The sequence below is a fragment of the Diceros bicornis genome, chromosome 26 (assembly GCF_020826845.1).
Source record: "Diceros bicornis minor isolate mBicDic1 chromosome 26, mDicBic1.mat.cur, whole genome shotgun sequence".
Lineage (NCBI taxonomy): Eukaryota > Metazoa > Chordata > Mammalia > Perissodactyla > Rhinocerotidae > Diceros > Diceros bicornis.
The window spans coordinates 19352638-19375703 of record NC_080765.1 but is presented as its reverse complement, the minus strand read 5'-3'; the positions used below and the strand labels follow the sequence as shown (position 1 = coordinate 19375703).

The 23066-nt window shown below is 41.8% G+C and overlaps 2 protein-coding genes across 3 annotated transcripts in view; one reads left to right on the top strand and one right to left on the bottom strand.

Annotated features, from left to right (window-relative positions):
* Positions 1 to 11576: 11576 nt before the first annotated feature.
* Positions 11577 to 16675, bottom strand: SBDS (SBDS ribosome maturation factor). The gene is made up of 5 exons (XM_058569486.1): positions 16387 to 16675; positions 15593 to 15722; positions 14611 to 14811; positions 12957 to 13121; positions 11577 to 12377 (listed from the first exon to the last, which is right to left on the bottom strand). The coding sequence occupies exons 1-5, from the start codon at positions 16512 to 16514 to the stop codon at positions 12249 to 12251; spliced, it is 753 nt and encodes a 250-aa protein (XP_058425469.1). The 5' UTR covers positions 16515 to 16675; the 3' UTR covers positions 11577 to 12248.
* An 899-nt stretch (positions 16676 to 17574) lies between these two features.
* LOC131422336 (S-adenosyl-L-methionine-dependent tRNA 4-demethylwyosine synthase TYW1) overlaps positions 17575 to 23066 on the top strand; it is a 219699-nt gene continuing 214207 nt past the window's right edge. For both annotated transcript variants that reach the window (XM_058569484.1, XM_058569483.1), the window contains exons 1-3: positions 17575 to 17728; positions 18751 to 18878; positions 19504 to 19641. In XM_058569484.1, coding sequence (XP_058425467.1) covers positions 17725 to 17728; positions 18751 to 18878; positions 19504 to 19641 — 270 coding nt within the window. In that variant the 5' untranslated portion in view covers positions 17575 to 17724. The remainder of the gene's footprint in view (positions 17729 to 18750; positions 18879 to 19503; positions 19642 to 23066) is intronic.

The window sequence follows — 23066 nt, the reverse complement described above, 5'->3', positions numbered from 1 at the left end:
ACCAGAGCTGAGATTAGGGTAAGTCCAGGTTGCTGTGGGAGCTCAAAAGAGACAAAGCTGCTGGGTTGCATGACTCCAGGAGGCACCATCCTCACAGATGCAAAATGCACATCTCTTTGAGTCCTTATACTGATAAGAAGGGCTCCTAATGCAGCCTTGGGCCAGATCTGGAGAAGCTGGCATCTTTCCCAGCAGTTCTGAATGATGAATAGGTGATAATCTAAGAGACGAGCATGGGAAAGACTTTTGAGGCAGAGGAACCTGCCTGGACAAATGCCTGGAAGCTTGAGACTATGAAGACTTTAGGGTGTGGCTAATGCTTTGATGTGGCCAGGGCATCCTCCAGGGGTCTGGTGATCAGTGGCAGGTCACTAAGGGCCTTAAGGCCCTGCTAAGGAGTTCATCAGAGTGATGAAGAAACTCTCATGTAGGGGAGGGACAAGAGGGAGAGTAGATTGGACCTAATGATAGGGAGACCAGTTGGAGGGTTATTATAAGAGCAGAGTGGGCATCATCTCTCACTGGGGCAGTGGGGACAGAGAGAAGTGGAGGTGACAGGAATATAGTACAAAGCGAGAAAAAAAATCCAAATGTGCTATCTGAGAAATGACAATGTTATGGAATGGGCAGAGGAAGAGAAATGAGGAAAATTGGCTAAAGAGGTAGGGGAAAAACCACAAGAATGTGTCATCCCAGAAGAGAGTGTTTCTGAAGGAAGGGGTTTTCAATTGTGCTGGTTCCTGCTGATATATCAAGGAGGAAAAGGACTGAGAAGTGCCTCCCAGGTTTAGCCCTGGGGAAAGGTCCATGCAGTGAAGTGACGGGGCAGAGGCCAGGAGCAGCAGGTTGAAAGTGGTAAGAGGAAGGAAACAAGAAGAGTCAGGAGAATCCACAAGAAGATTGGCTGCAAAGGGAAGGTGTGAGAGTGGTCAGCACAGCAGAGCAGTGGTCTCGAGTGAGAGGCAGATGTACTGAGTTACTACAAGCGGACACTGACACCTGATGCCTTCTGCTTGTTGGCTCTCCTGACAGAGTGGTCTGTGGCGCTGTCCCCCCTGTATCACTACCGAATGCCTTTCATACTCATCTCTCCACTGAAGCTGTTGGACTCCTTTGGTTATTAGCCGTGTTAATGTGGATTTGAATTGAAGCACGTTACACCAGTCTCCAAAGGATGGGAGTGGGAAGTTATCTGAGTCCAGGAGGCTTGAAGGCCTGTGAGTTCCCATCAGGGAGGAAGTGGGCAGCGGGAGGAATTGGAGAGAAGGCAAGGGCAAACCAGGGGTGGCTCCTGTCGGCTGGCTCCTCACTGTCTGTAGTGCACATGTGGCCTGTGCTCGGGCTGCTCTAAGGCTCTAGGCCAGGACCAGGGGCCTGTCCTGTTCAGTGGGCACCAGACCAGTGAGCCTGGGATGAGGTCCCCTCTGAACAGAAATTGCTGGGCTGCGTTGCTGCTTCAATTCAGGGTTGTTGTCTTTGAACAGAACCAAAGAGGCTGAACTTCTGAGACAAGACCTACAAAAAGCCAGAGAAGCTGAGAGAAGAGCCACATGGAGGCTCCGGGCCGTGAGCCAGAGTTACTGGACTGTGGGTTGGGTATTCCGACCTGGGCCCAGGGCTTATTTCAGGCACTGCTTTAAGCACATCACGTATATGACCTCATTTCATCCTCATCTTTATGAGGTTGGTGATATTGATCCCCACCCGTTTCACAAACAAGGAAATGAACACAGTTTAAAGGTCCTTCCCTTTCCCACAGCTCCAGCCTGATCCAGACCTGGAATGGGTCACGGCAGTGAAGGCAACTGCGTCCAGTTTCTCCTCTGGCTTCCTCCTCCCCCACTTGCTCTGCTGAGGGCACGGGATGGAGGAAGAATCGTACGGGGGTGAAGAGGTTTTCCTTGATTGCACAGTTGCTACATGACCTTGGTATCTTCTGCTTGTGGCAGATGCCCAAGTGTTGGCTCACTGCACTGTGGGGTGCTTCTGTGGGTTTTCTGCCCACCACCCTATGGGGGCTCCTAATGTAGAGTTCCCTCATGCAAATCCTCCTCAGCTGGCAGAGTACAACTCCATTCTCAGCTCTGCTTCTGGCAGTTGGGAGTACCTAGCTCTTGGGTGGGGTCTTTTGCAGATGGTTTGGGTCAACTAGCTTCCTCGGTGTCCACTCCGGCCCAAGGGAACAGCCACCCTTGCCCTGCCCTGAGGGGGATAGCACCTTGCTCAACTGAAGTTCTCCCTCTCTGCTCTGCTCTCAGCTTTTCACCTTTAGACTTTTCCAGGCAAGAGGCAAGCATCAGTGTCTGTGTCCTTAAAGTTCCAGGGGCCATACCTCAAAGCTTTTCAAGTCTCTTTGGATTTTACCCACCAGTTGCCATATCCTGGGTGGATGGGTCCTGTGTGGATGGCTGGCATTTCTCTTTAGAATGAGCAACTTTGGAGATGTTGTGAGTCTGATTTTGAAGTCCTGTTAGGCAATGATGTCATTTAAACCTCACCCTGTGAGGTAGATCGGGTATTTTGTCCATTTTAAAGGTGAGGAATCTAGGGTCTGGCCTGGTGGCGTAGCGGTTAAGTGCACAAGCTCTGCTTCGGTGGCCCGGGGTTCGCAGGTTCAGATCCCAGGCGCGCACCGACGCACCGCTTGTCAAGCCATGCTGTGGTGGCGTCCCATATAAAGTGGAGGAAGATGGGCACGGATGTTAGCCCAGGACCAGTCTTCCTCAGCAAAAAGAGGAGGATTGGCAACAGATGTCAGCTCAGGGCTCATTTTCCTCACACAAAAAATAAAATAAAAAAAGTAAAGGTGAGGAATCTGAATGTCAGAGAGAGTAATGACCTTGTCCAGAGTGCCACAGCAAGCCTGTGTTAGAGCCTGGACCTTGGTGCCATGTTCTGCCCCTGAGGAAAGCGATGTCCTCTCGCTCAGCCAACAGCTTGTTCTGTGGCTGTGTTCATGTATCGCTGAACTTCTCTGAAATAATATCAACAACAATTTACTGTGCATGTGCTCTGGGTTAGCTTTAGGCTTTGTGTACATTATCAGCTCCATTTTACTGATGAGGAAATAGTAAAGGCTTAGAGAGGTTAAGCGAGTTGCCAAGTTGCACAGCTGTTAACCGGCAGAGCTGGGATTAGCCAGGATTTTCCGACTCTAGAGTCCACACCCTTTCTTCTATAGTTTATAGAATAGCCGAATTTATAAAGCCCCCTAAATGCTCAGAGAGAAAGAAGGAGGCATGAATATAGGCAAGTTGCACTGTTAGCTGAACTAGAATTCTTCTATTTTTGGTTCTTTAATTATCTTTTTCAGCCCTCGTACAGTAATCCTCAACAGCTTTCAACTCCAAATGATCTTTGCATCTGAACAGGGATCTGTGAAGTCGGATTTGGGAGATATGGGCCTAAAGAGACTCTCCTTGGAGATGGAAAGACAGGTAGAGATTTGCAAAAGCCATTTGTCATGCAATGGACCTGTTAGGAATTGCCCTCTGAAGTCTTGGGGCTCAGCGCAGGAAGGGTTACAAACACTAACCATATGGTTTGCCAGCTGGGAGGTCTGGTGTACAAACGCCTGGCTTTGAGGGCAGGTCCTCAGCTGGAGTGAGCGCACAGGTGTGGGGCTCCCTCTGTGTCAGTGTCAGAGGAGGAGAGGAGAGACAGGAGAGGAGAGGAGCAAGGGGAAGATACTTTGTTCAAGTATCACTTCTAAAGCCAAAGGACAATGGAAAACCCACAATCCTTCCCAAAAGCCTTTGCTTGTTATCTGGGATGACGTCACATAGAGCAGCGTTTTTCAAACTGTGGGTCATGGACTGCATGAAAAAAGAAAACTAGTAAAATAGAAAATGTCAGAGCACATTGCATGTAGCAAGGGTATTTCTTCTGGGAAAAACTTGTATCTCAAGGATATATGTACACCTATGCTGGGTCATGATGGAAAATGTAAAATGGGTTGCTCCCAAAATGTTTGCGTGTGGCACCCTGCTCATTTGCCCTTCTGTGGTTTACTATAGGCTAGACTATTGGGAGAAAAGCAAAACATCTGAAAACTTATTAAAAGAGCTTGAATCTGAGATCCACGCCGTGAGACTCAAGGACAGAAAAATGGGGCAGTTGTTTCATTGGCACCAACTTCCTGGGCCACTGGACCTGGCCTAGAGGAAGAGGTACATGGAGAAAGGTTGGGGCCACACACACTGTCTGCCCCAGGGAGATGAACTGCGGCAAGAAACAACTGCTCTGCTTGAAACCTTCCCATCTTCTCTCTTCATTGGGAGTCTCCACCTGTTCCCTGTCGCTGCTTTTTTGGATGAGGAAGATTAGCTCTGAGCTAACATCTGTTGCCAATCTTCCTCTTTTTGCTGAGGAAGATTGGCCCTGGGGCTAACATCCGTGCCCATCTTCCTCCACTTTATATGTGGGACACCGCCACAGAATGGCTTGATAAGCAGTGCGTAGGTCTGCGCCTGAGATCTGAATCTGTGAACCCTGGGCCGCCGAAACAGAGCACGCGAACTTAACCACTATGCCACCAGGCCAGCCTCCGCCTTTTTTTTTTTTTTTTTAAATCCTCCTCATGGCTTCCCTGCCCTCTGTCCCAAGTAGCTATTAAATCAGATGCCTGAGGAAGGTGTAAGATCTCAACGTGGAACAACTCATCCACAGCTCCTCCCTGGGCATTCTGCTCTCACAACTTGCCTCTTGGGGTCAGGGTCACCTTCGAAGGTCCTGGTCACATGAGGCACAGAGTTTCAAGTTCCCAGAACCAGGGAAGTCTCCCACAATTTCCAAAGGACAGAGCAGAAGAGATCCTTGAAAATGAACCTCGATGAAAATAAAGATTGAATGTCACTTTAAATTTACCAAAAAGCTTATTAAAAAAAATTCCTCTGTGGTGAATCATTTTATTCTATGAAGAATTATGCCTCCCAATTTATTTCTGTAAGTTGAACGTTTTGATGATTTAATTTCCTTAAAATTTGGGTCCAGTAGTATTCAAGACACAATAGTTTAAAATTAGTATTTTCTTATATTTTGAAAACTTGTTACTTTTTAATTTCAAAAGTAATCACGCTGGCTATAATATGCCTGTGTAAGAGCCACATGTATATCCTTCCACAGATTCCTCTTTCAAACATACATATATCTATACATGCATATTTAGGGGTTTTTCTCTGAAAAAGGTACAAAAATGGATCAAACCATAATACAGTGCATTGTAATTTGCTTCCCTTCCACACCCCTCCCCCCACCTCCACTTTTTATCATGGATATTATGGAATATTACAGGTCTCTAAAGGACATGCAGGTAGATATGTCTCATTTATAAAAACAACTACTTAGGGGCTGGCCCGGTGACGTAGTGGTTAAGTTCGCACGCTGCGCTTTGGTGGCCCAGGGTTCTCGGGTTTGGATCCTGGGTGCAGACCTACAGACCACTCATCAAGCCATGCTCTGGCAGCGTCCCACATACAAAATAGAGGAAGACTGGCACAGATGTTGGCTCAGGGCCAATCTTCCTCTTTTTGGCAAGGGATGTTAGCTCTGGGCCAATCTTCCTCACCAAAAAAAACCCAACTATTTAACATTTTAAGTATTTGGTTAAATAAGTTAATAAGCATAATTTAATATTTGGTTAACAATTAAAATAAGTTAATATTTGGTTAAATAGTTAAATAAGTATCTTAACTTATTTAACTATTTGCTATTGATGGTTAATTTATTTTCAGTTCTTACTATTAAAGGCAGAAAACATCATTGTACGTATATCTTTAGAATTTAGGTAGTTTTATTTCTGGAGGATAGATTTGCTATATGTAAGTTTGCTATATCAAATGTATACATATTTAAAATTTTAAAGATACCACCAGATTACTTTCGTAAAAGGTTGTAGCAACTTATACTGCCATCAGTAAATGCATGAAAGTGCCTGTTCCACCACATCCTTGCCAACATTAGAATTAGTCTTTTACCTTTGCTTCAATAGGATGGATAGAAAATGATGTCTCAATATTTTGCATTTTTCCGAGAGAAGTTGACTATCTTATTTTGCATTGATTTTAAAATTCACGTATCCCAAGTTCTAGTGCTTGACGGGTGAGCATAAACCTTTTTATTGGTTTGTCCTGCCTTGTTGATAGTCTGCCCGTCTTACACGTTGCGCGTATTTTCTTCCAGCCATATTTTCTTTAAACTTTCTTGAAGTGTCTTTTGTCATTCAGAAACTTCACCTTTTTATGTAGTTAAATCTCTTAGTATTCTCCTTTATAGTTTCTAGGTTTCTGTTTTCCTTAAGAAAGTCTCTTTTACTGTTAGGTTAACTATTTTCCTGTATTTTCTAACACTCTCATGGTTTTATTTTTACACTTAGTTCTACAGTTCATGTAAAATTAACTTTATGTTATGATGGAGCAGTCTGTGATAGATATACAGCCCATTATGTAGACGTCATTTAGTAAATTAACCATTTTTTGCTCATCATACTGAAATACCCATAATCAGTTTCTACTTCTGTCATAATACATTACCACAAACTTAGCAGTTAAAAATGCACAAACTTGTCACCTTACGGTTTAGTGGATCTCACTGGGCTACAATCAAAGGTTGGGCAGGGCTGCGTTCCGTCCTGGGGGCTCTAAGGAGAATCTGTTTCCTTACTCTTGTAGATTATTGGTGAAGAGTTTAGTTCCCTTCGGGTCTCATTTTCTTGATGGCTGTCAGCTGAGGGTGCTTCCCAGCTTCTGGAGGCTGCCCGTGCTCTTTCGCTTATGATCCCAGTCCTCCATCTCCAACGCGAGCAATGGCGGGTCGAGTACCTCTCACGCTTCAAACCTCGCCTGCGCGTCTTCCATCGTTTCATCTTTCTGAACTGGTTGTTCTGCTTTGCGGCTCCATTTTTAAGGGCTCACGTGATTACACTGGGACCACCTGGATAATCCAGGATGGTCTCCTAATTTTAAGGTAACTTTAAGTCCATCTGCAAAATTTCTTTTGCCGGGTAAGAAAATATATTTATTTTCCAGAGATTAGGGCATGGACGTCTTTTGAGTGAGTGGGTGGGTGGAGGCATTATTCTGCCCACCACAGCTGCATTTATCATATATTACGTTTCCATCTCTTTTGGGTCTTGGGCGCATGTCTCTGGGCTCTGTTATGTTACATTGATTGATTTGTCTATTCTGTGCCAATTCTATATTGCCTTGATCATAGTAGCTTTATAGAAAGGTCTATTATTTGGTAAGACAATTTCTCTTGATTAATCTTCTTTTTCAAAATTGTCTGGGCAGTCCTTATCCAGGCTTTCTTCCAGACTCTTAATGTCAGCCATAGTGATTTTGGTAGTCATTTTGGAGTTGCTCTAGCAGGGAGTTGGGAAAGCAATCATTTTACAAAAAATTTCTAAACACTTTATAACAATTTTTTTTTGTGAGGAAGATTGGCCCTGAGCTAACATCTGCTGCCAATCTTCCTTTATTTTTTTTTTTTTATGAGGAAGATTAGCCCTGAGCTAATATCTGCTGCCGATCCTCCTCTTTTTGCTGAGGAAGACTGGCCCTGGGCTAACATCTGTGCCCATCTTCCTCTACTTTATATGGGACCACCGCCAGAGCATGGCTTGATGAGTGGTGTGTAGGTCTGCACCTGGATCCGAACCTGCAAACCCCAGGCTGCCAAAGAAGTGGAGTGCATGCACTTAACCACTATGCCACTGGGCCAGCCCCCGATCTTCCTCTTTTTGCTTGAGGAAGTTTGTCCCTGAACTAACATCTGTGCCAGTCTTCCCCTATTTTGTATGTGGGACACTGCCATAGCATGGCTTGATGAGTGGTGTGTAGGTCCACACCCAGGATCCGAACCCTCCATTGCCAAAGTGGAGTGCTCAAACTTAACCACTATGCCACCGGGAAATTCTTATGCTAAAAATTTTATGAAAAACTTTCATGCTATTGCTTTCATAAACATAAACTTTGGGACAACTGTTGAGGATAGGGATTTTGGAGTTTGGGGATAAACATTTTATTAAGGACTAGTTGGCTTTCCTGGGAATGAACTATTGTAAATAAATCTCTGGCCCTTTTGACACAAGAACACACTATGTAGAATTGCCCCCGTGAGAAGCAGCTTTGTGGTAAATCAATGCCTGTGATTGGCTGCCCTTGTGGCTTTGGATTGGGGGTTCACATCCTCAGGCAGTTTATCTTCTCCATGCATGGCCCGTCAATACCAGACTCACTCCGCTTTCCTCATGGAAGTCATAACGGCCTCTTTGTACCCAGTTCCCCCTGTCTGGAAGATGTCTGTCTTTCTTAGAGGGGTCACCAAAGTGAGTTTTATGAATATTTCAAGTTATACCCTCCATATCTGGAAAAGATCCATCTAGCTGTCCTTGCTTGATTTGGCAACATAGACAATTTTATTTATATAGCTGGAACGTCCTTTAACAACTGTTTTTTACTTCAAAGCAAAATCACAACTGCAGTGGTAAGTTGTTTTAAATAATATTTTATACTATTATGAAACATTAATTATGGCAGCATGATCAATACAATAACTAAACTTCTGAACAATCATCCTATGTCTCTGAGGAAATCAGGCAGTTATCAATCAAGCTTCACACAATTATCTCTTCATACAAATTTCTTTAAGAAATGCTTTCTTTCTTTACTATTACCCCTTGTCAATTATGTCCAAAACCTTTCTATAATCTGCAAAGTTTTAACTTTAAATCCACAAACTATTTTACTTTAACTACATGCAGGATTCCTAGTCTTTATCCATTCTATCTCTGCACAATAAGAAGAAATAAGCTTGTGGCCCTCTTCCTTTGTAAAGCATGTCACCTATCCTTGTCCACCACAGGAAGAGTGGCATTCATGAATCTTTTGGCAGTAAAGTGGCTCACCAGACAGAAAAATCTCCTGAGATACGAATGGTATTGAGAGTAGGAGATAGGTCTACTCCTCTCTGCAGTAAAAATGACTCTGCTGTCTTCAATTTCAAACCCATTTATCCCCATTCTCTGCCAACTGAAAATCTGTAGCAATTCAACTAGGAATTTGGTGAAACTGATGACTCTTCAGGGGTGTTTGGAAGGAGCCCTGGGCAATTCAACTACGTGTGCTTAGTGTTGTGAAATTGTGCCTGGGTAGAAGTTGGAATATCCAAGCTGACAAAGATTTAGGTCAGGATTATCCCTAAACTCAGATTTGCTGATGCTGTAAAATTAGATTTAGATTCTTATTTCGTAGGTACCATCGTGGATATATACATGAGGAGATGAAAATCAATGGCCTTCGTCCTCTCAGCCATTAAATGCTATTAGTGGCAAACTGTATCCACAACCACCTCCATCTTACAGCAGCAGAAAAATATTTTCAAATAATCAATACCTTGAATTTCAGTAACATAAGAGCAGGCACACAAAAAACTACAAAGGTAATAACCAATGTCACTACTGCCAAAATCATAGGGACCTCATGATGTGGGCTTGAGGGTAGCACGCAGGGTAAGATCATGTGTGTGGTTATTGCTTATAATAATGGGTGCTACCCAATTCCCCCCCATTACAGCCCATGGAATATGACACGTGTCTGACACCTTGGGGCAAATGTGAGAGGCTGCATGCAGGCAAAGACAAATGCTTCGAGGGCTGAGGGATCTGTGCAGGCCAGAAACCACCAGGTGGGACACCAGCATGCATCAGAATGAAGGGTGGGAAGCTCTGGCTTAGCTGACAAAAGCTCTATTCCAGCTTTTACGATGGATTTGAAAAAGTGACAAGTCATTAGCCAGTCAAATTTGTCATCAACCCATCCTCACTTCTGATGGCATGGGCCCTCATTGAGATAGTACGTTTATTATTCCCCAGACATTTATTCCACATCTACTAGGTCCAAACCATGGTGGGATGCACACCAATGGCTAATCTCCTGCCCTGAGGAGCTCACAATCTAGTGTGCCAGACAGGTACGAGAGCAGCTCTCTATAATACAAGATAGGGCGAAATCAAGGCTTATAAGAAAATTTCAAAGTGGATGGGGTTCCATAGGCTGGAGCAAATCACTGCATACGGGAACAAGGGAAGCTTCACAGAGAAGAGCTGTGCTCATGGGAGGGTTAATTCTGAAACGTCACTCCGACTAAATGTACACAATACATCTTGCATTGAAAAGCAAAACAAACAGATCAATCCTTAAAATAATCCATCCTAGCAGTGGTACTGGGAAGATGATCGCAAACCAAAATTAACTACTTTTGAGTAAAGAGAGAGATTAATATGATAAAAATTTTTATTTTTTGTAGGTTCAGAAGCATTGCTTAGATGTGACCTACACTTGACATTTCTTGAAATTCTAGCTTTTTAGAAGAGATGAATAATGAGAATGAAAAAAACTTAAGGCAATGTTGTAGTAATTGTTTATCATTTCCTACTCAAGATGCAGCTATTGAGCATTTTTAGTAACTATGACTTTCAACTTGAAGCATTGCTTTAACTGTTTAAGCTGGAAATAAATTAAAGTGTAAACTTCATTGGTTACAATTATTTCCTGGGACTTCAAGTTTAGATCATCTTTATAAAACAACAAACTTTAGTATAAAGAAAAATGAAATCAGTGAGGAAGTGATCTTTTTGCTTGAGGAAGATTGTCCCCGAGCTAACACTTGTGCCAATCTTCCCCCATTTTGCATGTGGGATGCTGCCACAGGATGGCTTGATGAGCAGTGTGTAGGTCTGCGCTTGGGATCTGAACCTGCAAATCCTGGACTGCCAAAGCGGAGCGCATGAACTTACCCACCACGCCACTGGGCTGGCCCCACAAGAAAAAATTCTGACTTCATAATTTCAACTGAAGTTATTTTAAAATGGGACATTTCTAAGAAGTTGTATTAGCAGTGAATTCTGTGTGCTTAAAACCAATCAGGACCTGTTCAAGAACTTTTTTCAGTTAAAAAATTCTGTCCACAAAACACATTTGTATGTCTACTTTTTTTTATTTATTTTTTTGTGTGAGGAAGATCAGCCCTGAGCAAACATCCATGCTAATCCTCCTCTTTTTGCTGAGGAAGACTGGCTCTCAGCTAACATCTATTGCCAATCCTCCTTTTTTTTTTTCCTCAAAGCCCCAGTAGATAGTTGTATGTCATAGTTGCACATCCTTCTAGTTGCTGTATGTGGGACGCGGCCTCAGCATGGCCGAAGACGCGGTGCATCGGTGCGCGCCCAGGATCCGAAGCCGGGCCGCCAGCAGCGGAGTGCGTGCACTCAACTGCTAAGCCACGGGGCTGGCCTTGTATGTTTACTTTGAGTGAAACTCTAATTCATATTCTAGAATATCTCTTTTGAGGATAAGATTAAAAAAAAACTTGCAGGTTGTCCACTTAAGTGTTTACATACTAAAATAATTAAATTCAATTACATCCTAAATCACTAAGATTTATCAGGTGTTTATCACAACAGGCCCTGTTCTAGGTACTCCTCATAATGACTTATTTAATCCTGCTAAGAACTCTACCAGACAAGAGGCAGAGGTAAGAAAGGGAGTTAGGGAGCTGTCTAGAAAAACAAGCCATAGTTTAATAAAATAAAGAGTGGTTTTATTGGTTATATATAATTTCAGCTATATTAATATATATTATAAACTTTAAGGATTAGAAATAAATGACTTTATTTTTTACCAAGAATAATCTAGGTTATGGCAGCATGTTCAATGGATATTATTTAAGTCCTACACAGTCATTATATATCTATTTTTCAGAAAATCAGGAAGTCATTATCCAAGCTTTAAATTAGGTCACAATAGTTACCCCTAAACACACATTTCATTAAGTAGAAATAAGACATTATATGTTTTCTTTTTCAGCAAAATACTCCCTTTTTGTCATGCAGACATATCCTCCCAAATTTATCTTTACTATAATGTACAAAATTTAACTTTTTATCCACAGGAGTTGCATCAAATAACTTTCACTGTGGAAAGCTCCAAAGGCGTGAGACAGCAACAAAATGCTCCTCTGGACTTTGTCTCTTGGATTTTTCATTCTTGCCTAAAACCTCACTTTATAACTAAAACTAAATTAATCCCACATCATAACACTTATTTAGGAAGTCTTTTTGTGTGTATGTTTAACACAAAGATGGAAAACGTCAAATAGCTTGAGCAAGTATTTGGCAGACCACAGAAAGAAAACAGAACTGTGGAAATGAAAAAGCTTTAGTGTTTTACAGCTGAAGAGACTGATGAATATCATTCAAGTTTCTCATCTCCTTCTTCCACATCTTTCAAATTCAGTACTTCCAAAGAACCTTTGCCTTTTGTCTCCTTTTTAATTAGCTCATCAATTTCTCTGAAGCAGCCCGGGTCAATGAGACACACCTGAAACATTTAACACATGAAGATGAGCAATACAATAGACTGAACACAGCTTTATCTTCCTCTAAGACACAAGCACAACACTTTCTAGATATCTCTACTACTCCAGTTCTGCAGTGTAATAGAGAAGACAAGGCACGGGCAGCAGACAGGGTTCTGGTCCAGCCTCTGCCCTTAAGCCTCTGCCATGTAGGCCCCTGTGACAGGAATGACCCTCCCTGTCTGAGGACTCATCCAGATTCCTCAGCTGTAACATGAAGTGTTTGAACTAAGAAACTACGGTCTTTTTCATAGTAAAATTTAGCATTAAAATTTATAGTTCAATGAAATCACCTCTTTTTATCCACAGTTGAAGGAAAAAAAGAAGCTTGAAGGCCTGTTCAGAAACCATGGGAAAAGTTTTGAAAAGATTTTAGAACTTCAAAGAGTGTCAGAAGTATTGTTTCACAGTAGAGTGGAACGTTCAACAACCCCCTAAAGCTCATTTATTTGTTAAGAAGCTGTAAAGCCCTGAAGACAAGACATGAATAAGACACCATTTTGATAACATGGAAGTAAAGAAATAAAAATATTTAATCTTACAATTTCTAACTGTTGACTGTAGTCTTCACTTTCTATAACCTTAATCAGTGGTTTGAGCTTTTCTTTCAGCTTCTTCCCTTCATTCACTGGAAGAATGAACCGAAGTCTCATGTGAGCACGTTCTATCTTCATTTTCTCCTTTAATTGCTTTATCACTTCCAAAGCCTAGCAAGACAAAATTGAAAACGTCTGCAGTTTCTTTGCTTCTTCTGATGACTTATTTCGTAAGACACTCAAAACAAAGCAGTTTCCATCTAGCTGGACTAGGCAATAGTTTCTTAGATATGACATGAAGAACATAAGCAACCATAGAAAAAAATAGACAAACTGGACTTGGATTAAAAATTTTTGTGCTTCAAAAAACTATCAAGAAAGTGAAAACACAACTCCTAAAATAGGAGAAAATATTGGCAAATCACACATTTGATAAGGTACTAGTACCAGAACATATAAAGAACTCTTATATGGGCCGGCCCTGTGGCTTAGCGGTTAAGTGCGCGCGCTCCACTGCTGACGCCCAGGTTCGGATCCTGGGCGCACACCGACACACCGCTTCTCTGGCCATGCTGAGGCCGCGTCCCACGTACAGCAACTAGAAGGATGTGCAGCTATGACACACAACTATCTACTGGGGCTTTGGGGGAAAAAAATAAATAAATAAAATTAAAGAAAAAAAAAAACAACTCTTACAACTCAATAATGAAGAGACAAATAATCAATTAAAAAATAGTAAAAGGATCTGAACAGTGATTTCTCCAAAGAAGACAAACGGTCAATAAGCACATGAGAAGATGCTCAAATCATTAGTCATTAGTGAAATGCAAATCAAAATCAGAATGACTTCCCCAGGATGGCTATAATCAAAAAGGCAGACAACAACAAATATTGTCAAGGATGTGGAGAAATTGGAATCCTTGTACCCTGATTGTGGGAATGTAAAATAGTGCAGATATCTTGGAAAATGGTTTGGCTGTTCCTTAAAAGGTTAAATATAGTTACTATATGACCTAGCAATTCCTGGGTATAGAGAAATGGAAACATATGTACAATGGGTTATTATTCAATCCTAAAAAGTCATGAATTACTGACACACGCTACAACACGGATGAACCCTGAAAGGGCAACATACCGTATCATTCCATTTATCTGAAATGTCCAGAATAGACAAGTCCATGGAAACAGCAAATTTGTGGTTGCCCAGGCCTTGTGATAGGAGGGATGAGGAGTGATTGCTGAGGGGTACAAGGTTTCTCTTCCGGGTGATGAAAATGTTCTCAAAGTAGGTAGTAGGGAAGGTTGCAAAAACTTCGTGAATATGTACACTTTAAAAAGGGTGACTTTTATGGTATGTGAATTATATATAAATTTAAAAAAATCTGAAATTCAGAATGAAAATGACTCTTTAAAAACCCAAGTTTTATCTTTAAAGGTTTGCTTTGGATAGGAAGATGAGAGTCCTAGTATACTTGTGTTTAGTTAAAAGAATTCCATTGCTCCTTTCTACAACCCCCATCCTTTCCCACCCATCTCCCCAAAACCTCCTACCCACTTGCTTCCAAGTAGTATCATTTTATTATTACAGCCTATTTTAATATTTTCTTCATAGAAAACTAGTTTTCATAGATACTTTTTGATGACGGTAAAGACCACTCACCTGCTGTTTTGTACTCTTGTTGGTTTTGACTGAATAGTGGATGTCCTTCATGGCTCTCTCAATAAGGATAACCGTGTATGGTCTCTTTGTTTCAGGGTTCACACATTTGTCAGCTACAATAGTTGCAATATCCCTAAACATCTGCTCCAGCTGTGTCTGCCGTTCTTTATCTGATACTTGAACCTCTCCTTTAGTCAAAATCTAAAAAAACCCAACAAATTTAAGAAAGCGATGTCTTTATTACACACTATTTGTTAATGAACCAGAAGAATTAATAACTGAGGAGAAAATTAAATTTCACCCTCTCCAGCTACTGATATGTAGGTAATGTTTGAGCTTTGCCTAAATGATGCACTGGATTATCTTGTGCTCCAAAATGTCACTTATTTAGGTGGGGGAAGGGGAAAAAGCAATCTTAGCAAAGGGTGTAAATGATGAAATACTTAAACAGAAATTCTATTATCAGGTATATTACACTAAAGATACACGAATGGCCAAAATAAGGCAATTTAGTAGAAAATTTAATTTCTGAAGTCTCTGACAAAAAATATCCACATCCTGAATTATTAAAAAGTGATGTTGTGGGACCAGCCCGGTGGTGTAGTGATTAAGTTCTGGTGCTCTCCGCTTCACCAGCCCAGGTCTGTTCCTGGTGCGGACCTACACCACTTGACAGTGGCCATGCTGTGCTGGGGACCCACATACACAATAGAGAAAGATGGGCACAGATATCAGCTCAGAGCCAATCTTCCTCAAGCAAAAAGAGGAAGATTGGAAATAGATGTTATCTCAGGGCCAATCTTCCTCACCTAAAAAAAAAAAAAGAGTCATGTTGTGCAGATCAATGGTAATGGTTCACTCCCCAAAATAATATTTTAAAGTGTAACATACATATAAGTACTTAGACTACAAATGGTAGTTTGTATGCAGCCATTATGCTGCGGCTAACAGCAGCCATTATGCTGCAGCTGTTAGAACCCACCTGCTTACAGATTTCAGTCTGGTCATCTGTTCCAAAGGCACTGATGAGATCTTCCTTCTTTGCAACCTGACCTTTAGAAACATTTACAAATACTGAGTGGGTCTGTAGAACTTCATCAAGGTCTTTTTCCCTTGTGAGGGCAAGAAAGAAAGTCCTAAGTGAATACACTTGAAAGTTCGGAATTCATTCACATCTAAAAACAAGATGGCAACAATATAAATCCTAAGAAACAACCAATACTTCTAAATGACCCTCAGTGCCGAGGGAACATTTCCAAAACTCAGAACCGCATTTGTATTCGCTTTTACTCACTAGAGAAAAACCTCGTGGGAGAAGGTTTGAAACAGGGGGCGGGGTGGGGTCGGGCTGCTGCCACGGAACACCGCCCCTAGGTGGCAGCAGTGAAGACACTACGCACTTGGCTGAAACTGCGCTAAGATCTGCAATATGAGGTACTCTATGGAAGTATTTGGAAGACTAGGCCCTTTGCCTGTATCGTTCTTCTGGCAAAAAGACCATAATTGTGGGGGTTGCTTGGTTGTAACTTTTATGACACCAACAAAGCAAAACCAAACCCCAAACCAGCAACCCAAACCAAACCAACTAAACGAAAAAAGAACGCCTGGTTTAGGCGCTAAGCTCAGCAAGGACAGTCTCAGGCTCACAGCAAGACTACATTTCCCATTTCCTTCCCTGACAAGACCCCAGGCTGGCCCATTCACTCGACGACCAGAGGAAGGACACCTCGGAGGCTCCCAGCTCCGGCCAGGGCCGGGAGGGTGAGGGTCACTCACACGCCGCTCCGCCAGCCGACGACCTTGTTTTTGTAGCAGGCGATTTCGAAGCGCTTCCCGGCGCGCTTCATCCGCACCACGGCCACATTGGTTAGGCGGATCTGGTTGGTGGGGGTGAAGATCGACATGGCGGCTGCTCACAGACCTTGGGTCCGCCGAACCAAGGTAGACCCGCGCCGCCGGCCTGAGGGCCGCCTGCCTCTCGCTGTAACGACCCGGCGGCGCGCGGCGCGGCAACGCCCGCAGAGTGCGCGACCCCGCGACTCACTCAGCCCGGCCGCCTGCCACAGTACGCTCGGGTTAACTTATTGCGCAGGCGCCAGGTGCTGCGAACGCCAGGCGAGGAAAAGTGAGCAACAACGCCTGCGCATTGTGGTTTTTACGACATCCTTCCTGCCGAAAAGAGAGGCACTCGTCCTGACGTAATTTACTTTAGCCAATGAGCTACAGAGCTGTCATTGGGTGAAAAAGCTGATGTTTGCTGAGCCAGTGGAAACACAACGCCGGCGTCTCATAGTTCCGCAGAGTTCAGGGCCACACACAGTTTAATTTTTATTCTGGAAAATTTTTAACATAAAAAACGTAGACAAAAACGTGTAATGAACGCTCATGTACCTATCACCCCGATTCAGTAACTATCAGCCTTCTGCAATACTTGTTTCCTTCTCCCTCTTTTGTTTGTTGGAGTATTTTAAAGCAAATCATCGTTAAGGTTTGAGCTTTAAATACTTCAGTCTATACTCCTAACAGAGACACCCAACATGATGAACCATAATTCCTTAATATCTAATAACCAGTCCATAATCAAGTTTTCCCTACATAATGCCTTTTTACAGTCGATGTGTTTCAATAGAGGGCCAAACGGGCCCACAGATGGCATTCGGTTGATGATGCCTTCGTCTCTTAGCTACCCCTACTTCTTGCCCCTTTTTTTTTCCTATGCCACTCGTGTCCTGACGGACCCGCCCCTTCCTCCTCTGAGCCAATCGGAGCGGGACCGGGAGCGCTCCGGCGTGCTCGCCCGGAGCTCTGGTTGGTGCTACCCTGTGGGCCCGCCCTTTCCCCCTCTGAGCCAATCGGAGCGGGACCGGGAGCGCTCCGGCGCCCTCGCCGGGGGCTCTGGGCGGGGCTCCCCATTGGGCCCGCCCCTTCCTCCTCTGAGCCAATCCGGACGGGCCTGCGAGCGGCATGGCTGCCCTCAGCTCTGCGGTGTCTGGGTGTACAGCCAATGCTGCCAGGTAGTTCTGGGGGTGTCCCGGTACCCGCGGCGGCCGCAAGGTTTTTCAGGTCTGCGGTCCTAGTCTCCTGTCGGTCTACAGGGCCAGGGCTCTGAGGAGAATGGGTAAGGGCGCCGGCCGGCAAAATTCGTGGGTCGGGAGGGGAGGAAACCGTTTGTCTGAGACCCTATGCCGACGGAGTGGCGTCCTCGGGACCCTTCCTTCAGTGATGGTTGCACTTGTCAGCCTCCGACGGCTGCCGCTGGGGGCAAGGGAGGACTGACCTCTGCTTTTGATTTGGCTTTTGCTTTTTGAGGCTAGAGGGTGAGTGTAGAAGGAACTATGCTTCTAAGCTCAAAAAGCGGAGAGAACTGCCGCGCGACCCTTACCCACGTGTGTTGAGGGCTTTTGGTCCTTTCCAGGGTGGAGCAGCACCGTTAAACCCCCAGTTTTACTGTTCGCCTTTTGAAATTGCCCCCAGGTTCAACATTTGAGGCCAGGTCCATCTATATCTGCTTCCAAAAGATGGGGCATGAGGTCAGTTATTTGAGAACCCTTTACAAATAGCCGTGGGTCTTTAAAAATACAATTAGAAGAAAGGGAATACTTTTAAGTACTTTTTAAAGGTTTTTCTGTATGGAGCAAGCATAACAAACCAAAATTAACTCATAGTTCCACATAAGATGTTTTGACTTTGTTTCTTTCTCTTTCTTCCAAATGGTATATCCAAATGAAGGTACAATTTTATTTTCTTTTTTCTGCTGAGGAGGATTTGCCCTGAGCTAACATCCGCTGCCAATCTTCCTTTTTTTTTTTTTTTTGTATGTGAGCCGCCACCACAGCCTGGCCACTGACAGACAGTAGTGTAGGACAGCACCTGAACCCAACCCCAGGCCACTGAAGCAGAAGGCGCCGAACTTAACTTCTAGGCCATGGGGCTGCTTTTTTTTGAGTTAGCATTATCATTATGGTATTTTTATCACGTTACCACATAGTATATATTTTTTATTAGAGTTGATTATTGATAGATTTCTTATCCAGGTTATTGAATATAAAGGTCTTATTTTTTTATTCTTAAAATAGGGATGGACATCTTTGTATATATAGCTTTAAATAAAATTACATTTATGTATCTTTTTAAATTTAGATCCTTCTTTGGATATGTGGGACTTCTCACCTTTAATATCATTGTGGATAAACAGGTTTTACATATATTTGGGCTTTGCTTTTGGCTTTAGCCTTTGGATTTGTTTCCAGATTGTCATCAGGAGGCAGGTAAGTGGAGTTATTTTTTATAGAGAGTATTTAGACATCATATTTTATAGAGAATTCATAGTACGGATTTTCTAAGAATTTCAGAAAAATACAGAAAAGCTAAAAGGAACTTAAAATCACTTTTATGTTTGTTCTCTAGACATTTTTTTAATGCCTAAAAAAATTTCTTTTCAGTTTTTAGAGACTAAGTTATTATGAACTAAGTTATTTACCTTTTCTTTGATGGGCCCTGAATATCTCATTCTTAAGATATAGAAAGATTTGTAATGAAAAATTAAACTTTCATTAAAAAAAAATCTGTTTAGCACCTTTAAAGGATAGTAGTCTTCTCTTTTCTTTCCACTAATTAAGAATCAGAAAACAGATTCCTTCTGTTATTCCACTAAGACACATTATGGATGAAAGTATGTATAGTTTTATCCTGGAGGGAATGAGAATCATTATAGTCTTAAGAAATGTGGGTCCTCCCTTTAAAAGACCTAATTATACCAAGGAGTTATATTTGAGGAGTACAACCAGAAAGATTAAGAGAATAATAAAATGAGTTAGTGTCTAAGTTTCATCTCTACCAAAGTTGGGAAAAGATTCAAACTTGATGGATTTTGTGCAATCGTTTATCCTCAAGGACGAGAACTCACAGGAGAAATCTGTTTCAAAAGCAACTCAGGATTTGATGACAAATGGTGATCTCTCTCTTCAAGAGAAGGAAGTCTTTGTGTCTGGAGTAAAGATTTTCTATGGTTCCCAGACTGGTACAGCAAAGGTAAGAACTTTACATGATGGTTTTCCTTGGGTTTGCTGATCTTTTCAGAAAATCCCTAAAAGTGTCCTTTAGTGGTGAACTGAATTCGTCTTCTAATTTTCTTTAGTCTTCTTTTTTTCCCTTTTCCAGCATACATTTTTCCTTTCTGGGATGGTGAGTGGGTTTTATCTCTTGTGCCCACTTCTAGCCGCTTGGTGGTATCTGGTGGTCACTGTCATGTGGGTTCTTTGTTCTGAAGCTTACTTCTTGTTTCAGCAGAATGGAGAGAGTTCTGAATCTGTTGCTGATGCCTGTGGGTGTAGGGGTAGGGAATAGTGAAAAGAAAATGGCAGCAGGAGTGTCCAGTATGGGCCCTGACCTTCACAACTTCACACGGCTATGTAAAGAAACATATTTTGATTTCTTTTTTTTTTTAAAGATTTTATTTATTTTTATTTTTTCCCCCCAAAGCCCCACTAGATAGTTGTATGTCATAGCTGCACATCCTTCTGGTTGCTGTATGTGGGACGCGGCCTCAGCATGGCCGGAGAAGCGGTGCGTCCGTGTGCGCCAGGGATCCGAACCCCGAGGCCACCGGCAGCGGAGCGCGCGCACTTAACCGCTAAGCCACGACGCCGGCCCCATATTTTGACTTCTAATAGTGTTAAAAGTGTTGACAGTAGACATTGAATACTGTTTGTGTCTGCCGCAGATATTTAGCTGAAAGATGCTTTCCATTCTTTAATTGTATCTAGATGCTGCCTGCTTCTTTGTTATGAAGGTCAGAGCTATGTAGTGCTTTCTAGGAAAGGATTCTAAGGCTAACATGAAAATGAATTAAAAAAATCAAAGTCCATTTTTTTGGTAGAGCACTAAAGCGGGTGTTACTGCCCCCTTGTGGATATTTTGTAGAATAATTTTAGGTTTTCCGTGCTTCAGTGTAGGTACTTTGGTCCACATCATAGTTGAAAGTGGCATATTATTTATTAAGTTCAATCTTAAGCAGCAGAGGTGGGAAACCAGAGGAAAGGCAGAAAGGGCATCTGAGCAGTCAGAAGAAAGTCCTTTTATGTTACTCATAAGAGACCCAATTCAGAGCCTCTTTATGATATTTAAAAAATTTTTAAAAGATTGAATTAATACTTGGAGATGGTAACAAATCCAGGTGTAAAGAAGGTTCATAATGAAAAGTACTTTCCAGAGCCCCTCTTTTAACTATTTTTATTTTTAGTTCTTCTGATGGTTATTTCTTTAACCTGCTTGTGCTGTGTTTCTAGATTTATCAAGATTACATAAAAGTTATTGACTCTTTTTATTAGTCAGTTAACACAGACATTTCTCAAATCTCAGTGGCTTAACATTGTTACCTGTATCATAGTTGATATGGGTTAGATGGCCTGCCTTCTTAAAGCTGTGCCGTCTGAATTTCTTTCTTTTTTTTGTATACATCGTGAAATGGTCACTATGGTAATCTGTCACCTTACATAGTTACAAAAAAAAATTTTTTTTTCTTATAATGAGAAGTTTTAAGATTTACTCTCTTAGGAACTTTCAAATATGCAATACAGTATTATTATACAGTCGTCACCATGCTGTACATTACATCCCCATAACTTATTTATTTTGTAAGTGACAGTTTGTACCTTTTGACCCCCTTCATCTGTTTTGCCCACCCTCTACCCTCCCCCCCACCAGTCCGTTCTCTGTATCTATGAGCTTGGTTTTCTTTGTTTTTTTTAGATTCCACATATAAGTGAGATCACAGTGTTTGTCTTTCTCTCTCTGACTTATTTCACTAAGCATAATGCCCTCGAGGTCCATCCATGTTGTTGAAAATGGCAAGATTTATTTTTTTAATGGCTGAATAATATTCTATTATATATGTATACCACATTTTCTTTTTCCATTCATTCATTGATGGACACTTAGGTTGTTTCCATAGCTTGCTGTTGTAAATAATGCTGCAATGAACATGGGGGTGCAGATATCCTTTCGAGTTAGTGTTTTCATTTTCTTCGCATAAATACCAGAAGTGGAATCGCTGGATCATATGGTAGTTCTATTTTTAATTTTTTGAGGAACTTCCATACTGTTTTCCATTGTGGCTGCACCAATTTACATTCCTCCCACCAGTGCACAATGATTCCGTTTTCTTCACATCGGAAGAAAGAAACAAAAGCAAATTTCATTCACAATGCCAATACTTATTTCTTGTCTTTTTGATGATAGCCATTCTAACAGGTGTAGGTGATAGCTCATTGTGGTTTTGATTTGCGTTTCCCTGATGATTAGTGACGTAGAGCGTCTTTTCATGTACCTTTTGGCCATCTATGTGTCTTCTTTGGAAAAATCTTCTATTCAGATCTTCTGGTCATTTTTTAATTGGATTGTTTGTTTCTTGCTATTGAGTTGTATGAGTTCTTTATATATTTTGGATATTAATCCCTTATCAGATATATGATTTGCAGATATTTTCTCTCATTCAGTAGGTTGCCTTTTCATTTTGTCGATGGTTTCGTTTGCTGTGCAGAAGCTTTTTAGTATGATGTAGTCCCACTTGTTTATTTTTGCTTTTGTTTCTTGAATTTCTTTATTTTGCTTTCACATTTGGCTGATTTATCTTTGGCTGGGTGTAGAAGACTAGGTTAAAGTTTTTTTCCTTACACCTTTAAATGCATCACTTTATTGTCTTCTAGCAGGTAGTGTTCCTGATGAGAAGGCTTGTCCCTGTATTCTGTGGTAGATGACTTGATTTTTGTGTTTCTGGAAGCTTTTAGAATCATTTCTTTGTTTTTTATGTTTGGAAACTTTGTGAGATGGTGTCTAAGTTGAATCTTTTTCCAACCATTGTGCTGGACACTTGGGATCTTTTTTTGAAGATTTGTGTGCATTAGTTCTGCCAATATTTCCTGGCTAAATTTTTTTCCCTTCCATTTTCTCTGTTCTTTCTGGGACTCCTGTTAGTTGAATGTTGGACCTTTTAGATGGTCTTCTATGCCTCAGATCTTTTCTTTCATACTTTTTATCTTTTCTTTCATACTTTTTATGTAACTTTTTCTTTTCTATTCTGTGTTCTTGAATTTTAATTCCAAACCTTTTTTTGAATGTTTTATTTTGGCTATTATGTTTGTAATTGCAAAAATGCCTTTTTGGTCAATTTTTATAGTGGCTTGTTCATAATTTAAGAATATATCTTCTTGAATTCCTTTTTCTGTTCCCTGATTTATCTGCTTTCTCAGTTTTCCTGCGGCTAGTATTTCTCTTTCCTGCTGCTTGTTCTTATTATGTTCTCGGTAATCCGTGGTTTTCTCTTTATATTTAGGACAGAATGATGGGGTAGCTGGTGTGGATTTTCCCTGTTACTATATGAACAGACTTGTTTCATCTCACTGGATGCTCTGTGCAGGGTGGGTTGGGGTGTGCTGTGTGACCTATTGGTCCCATAT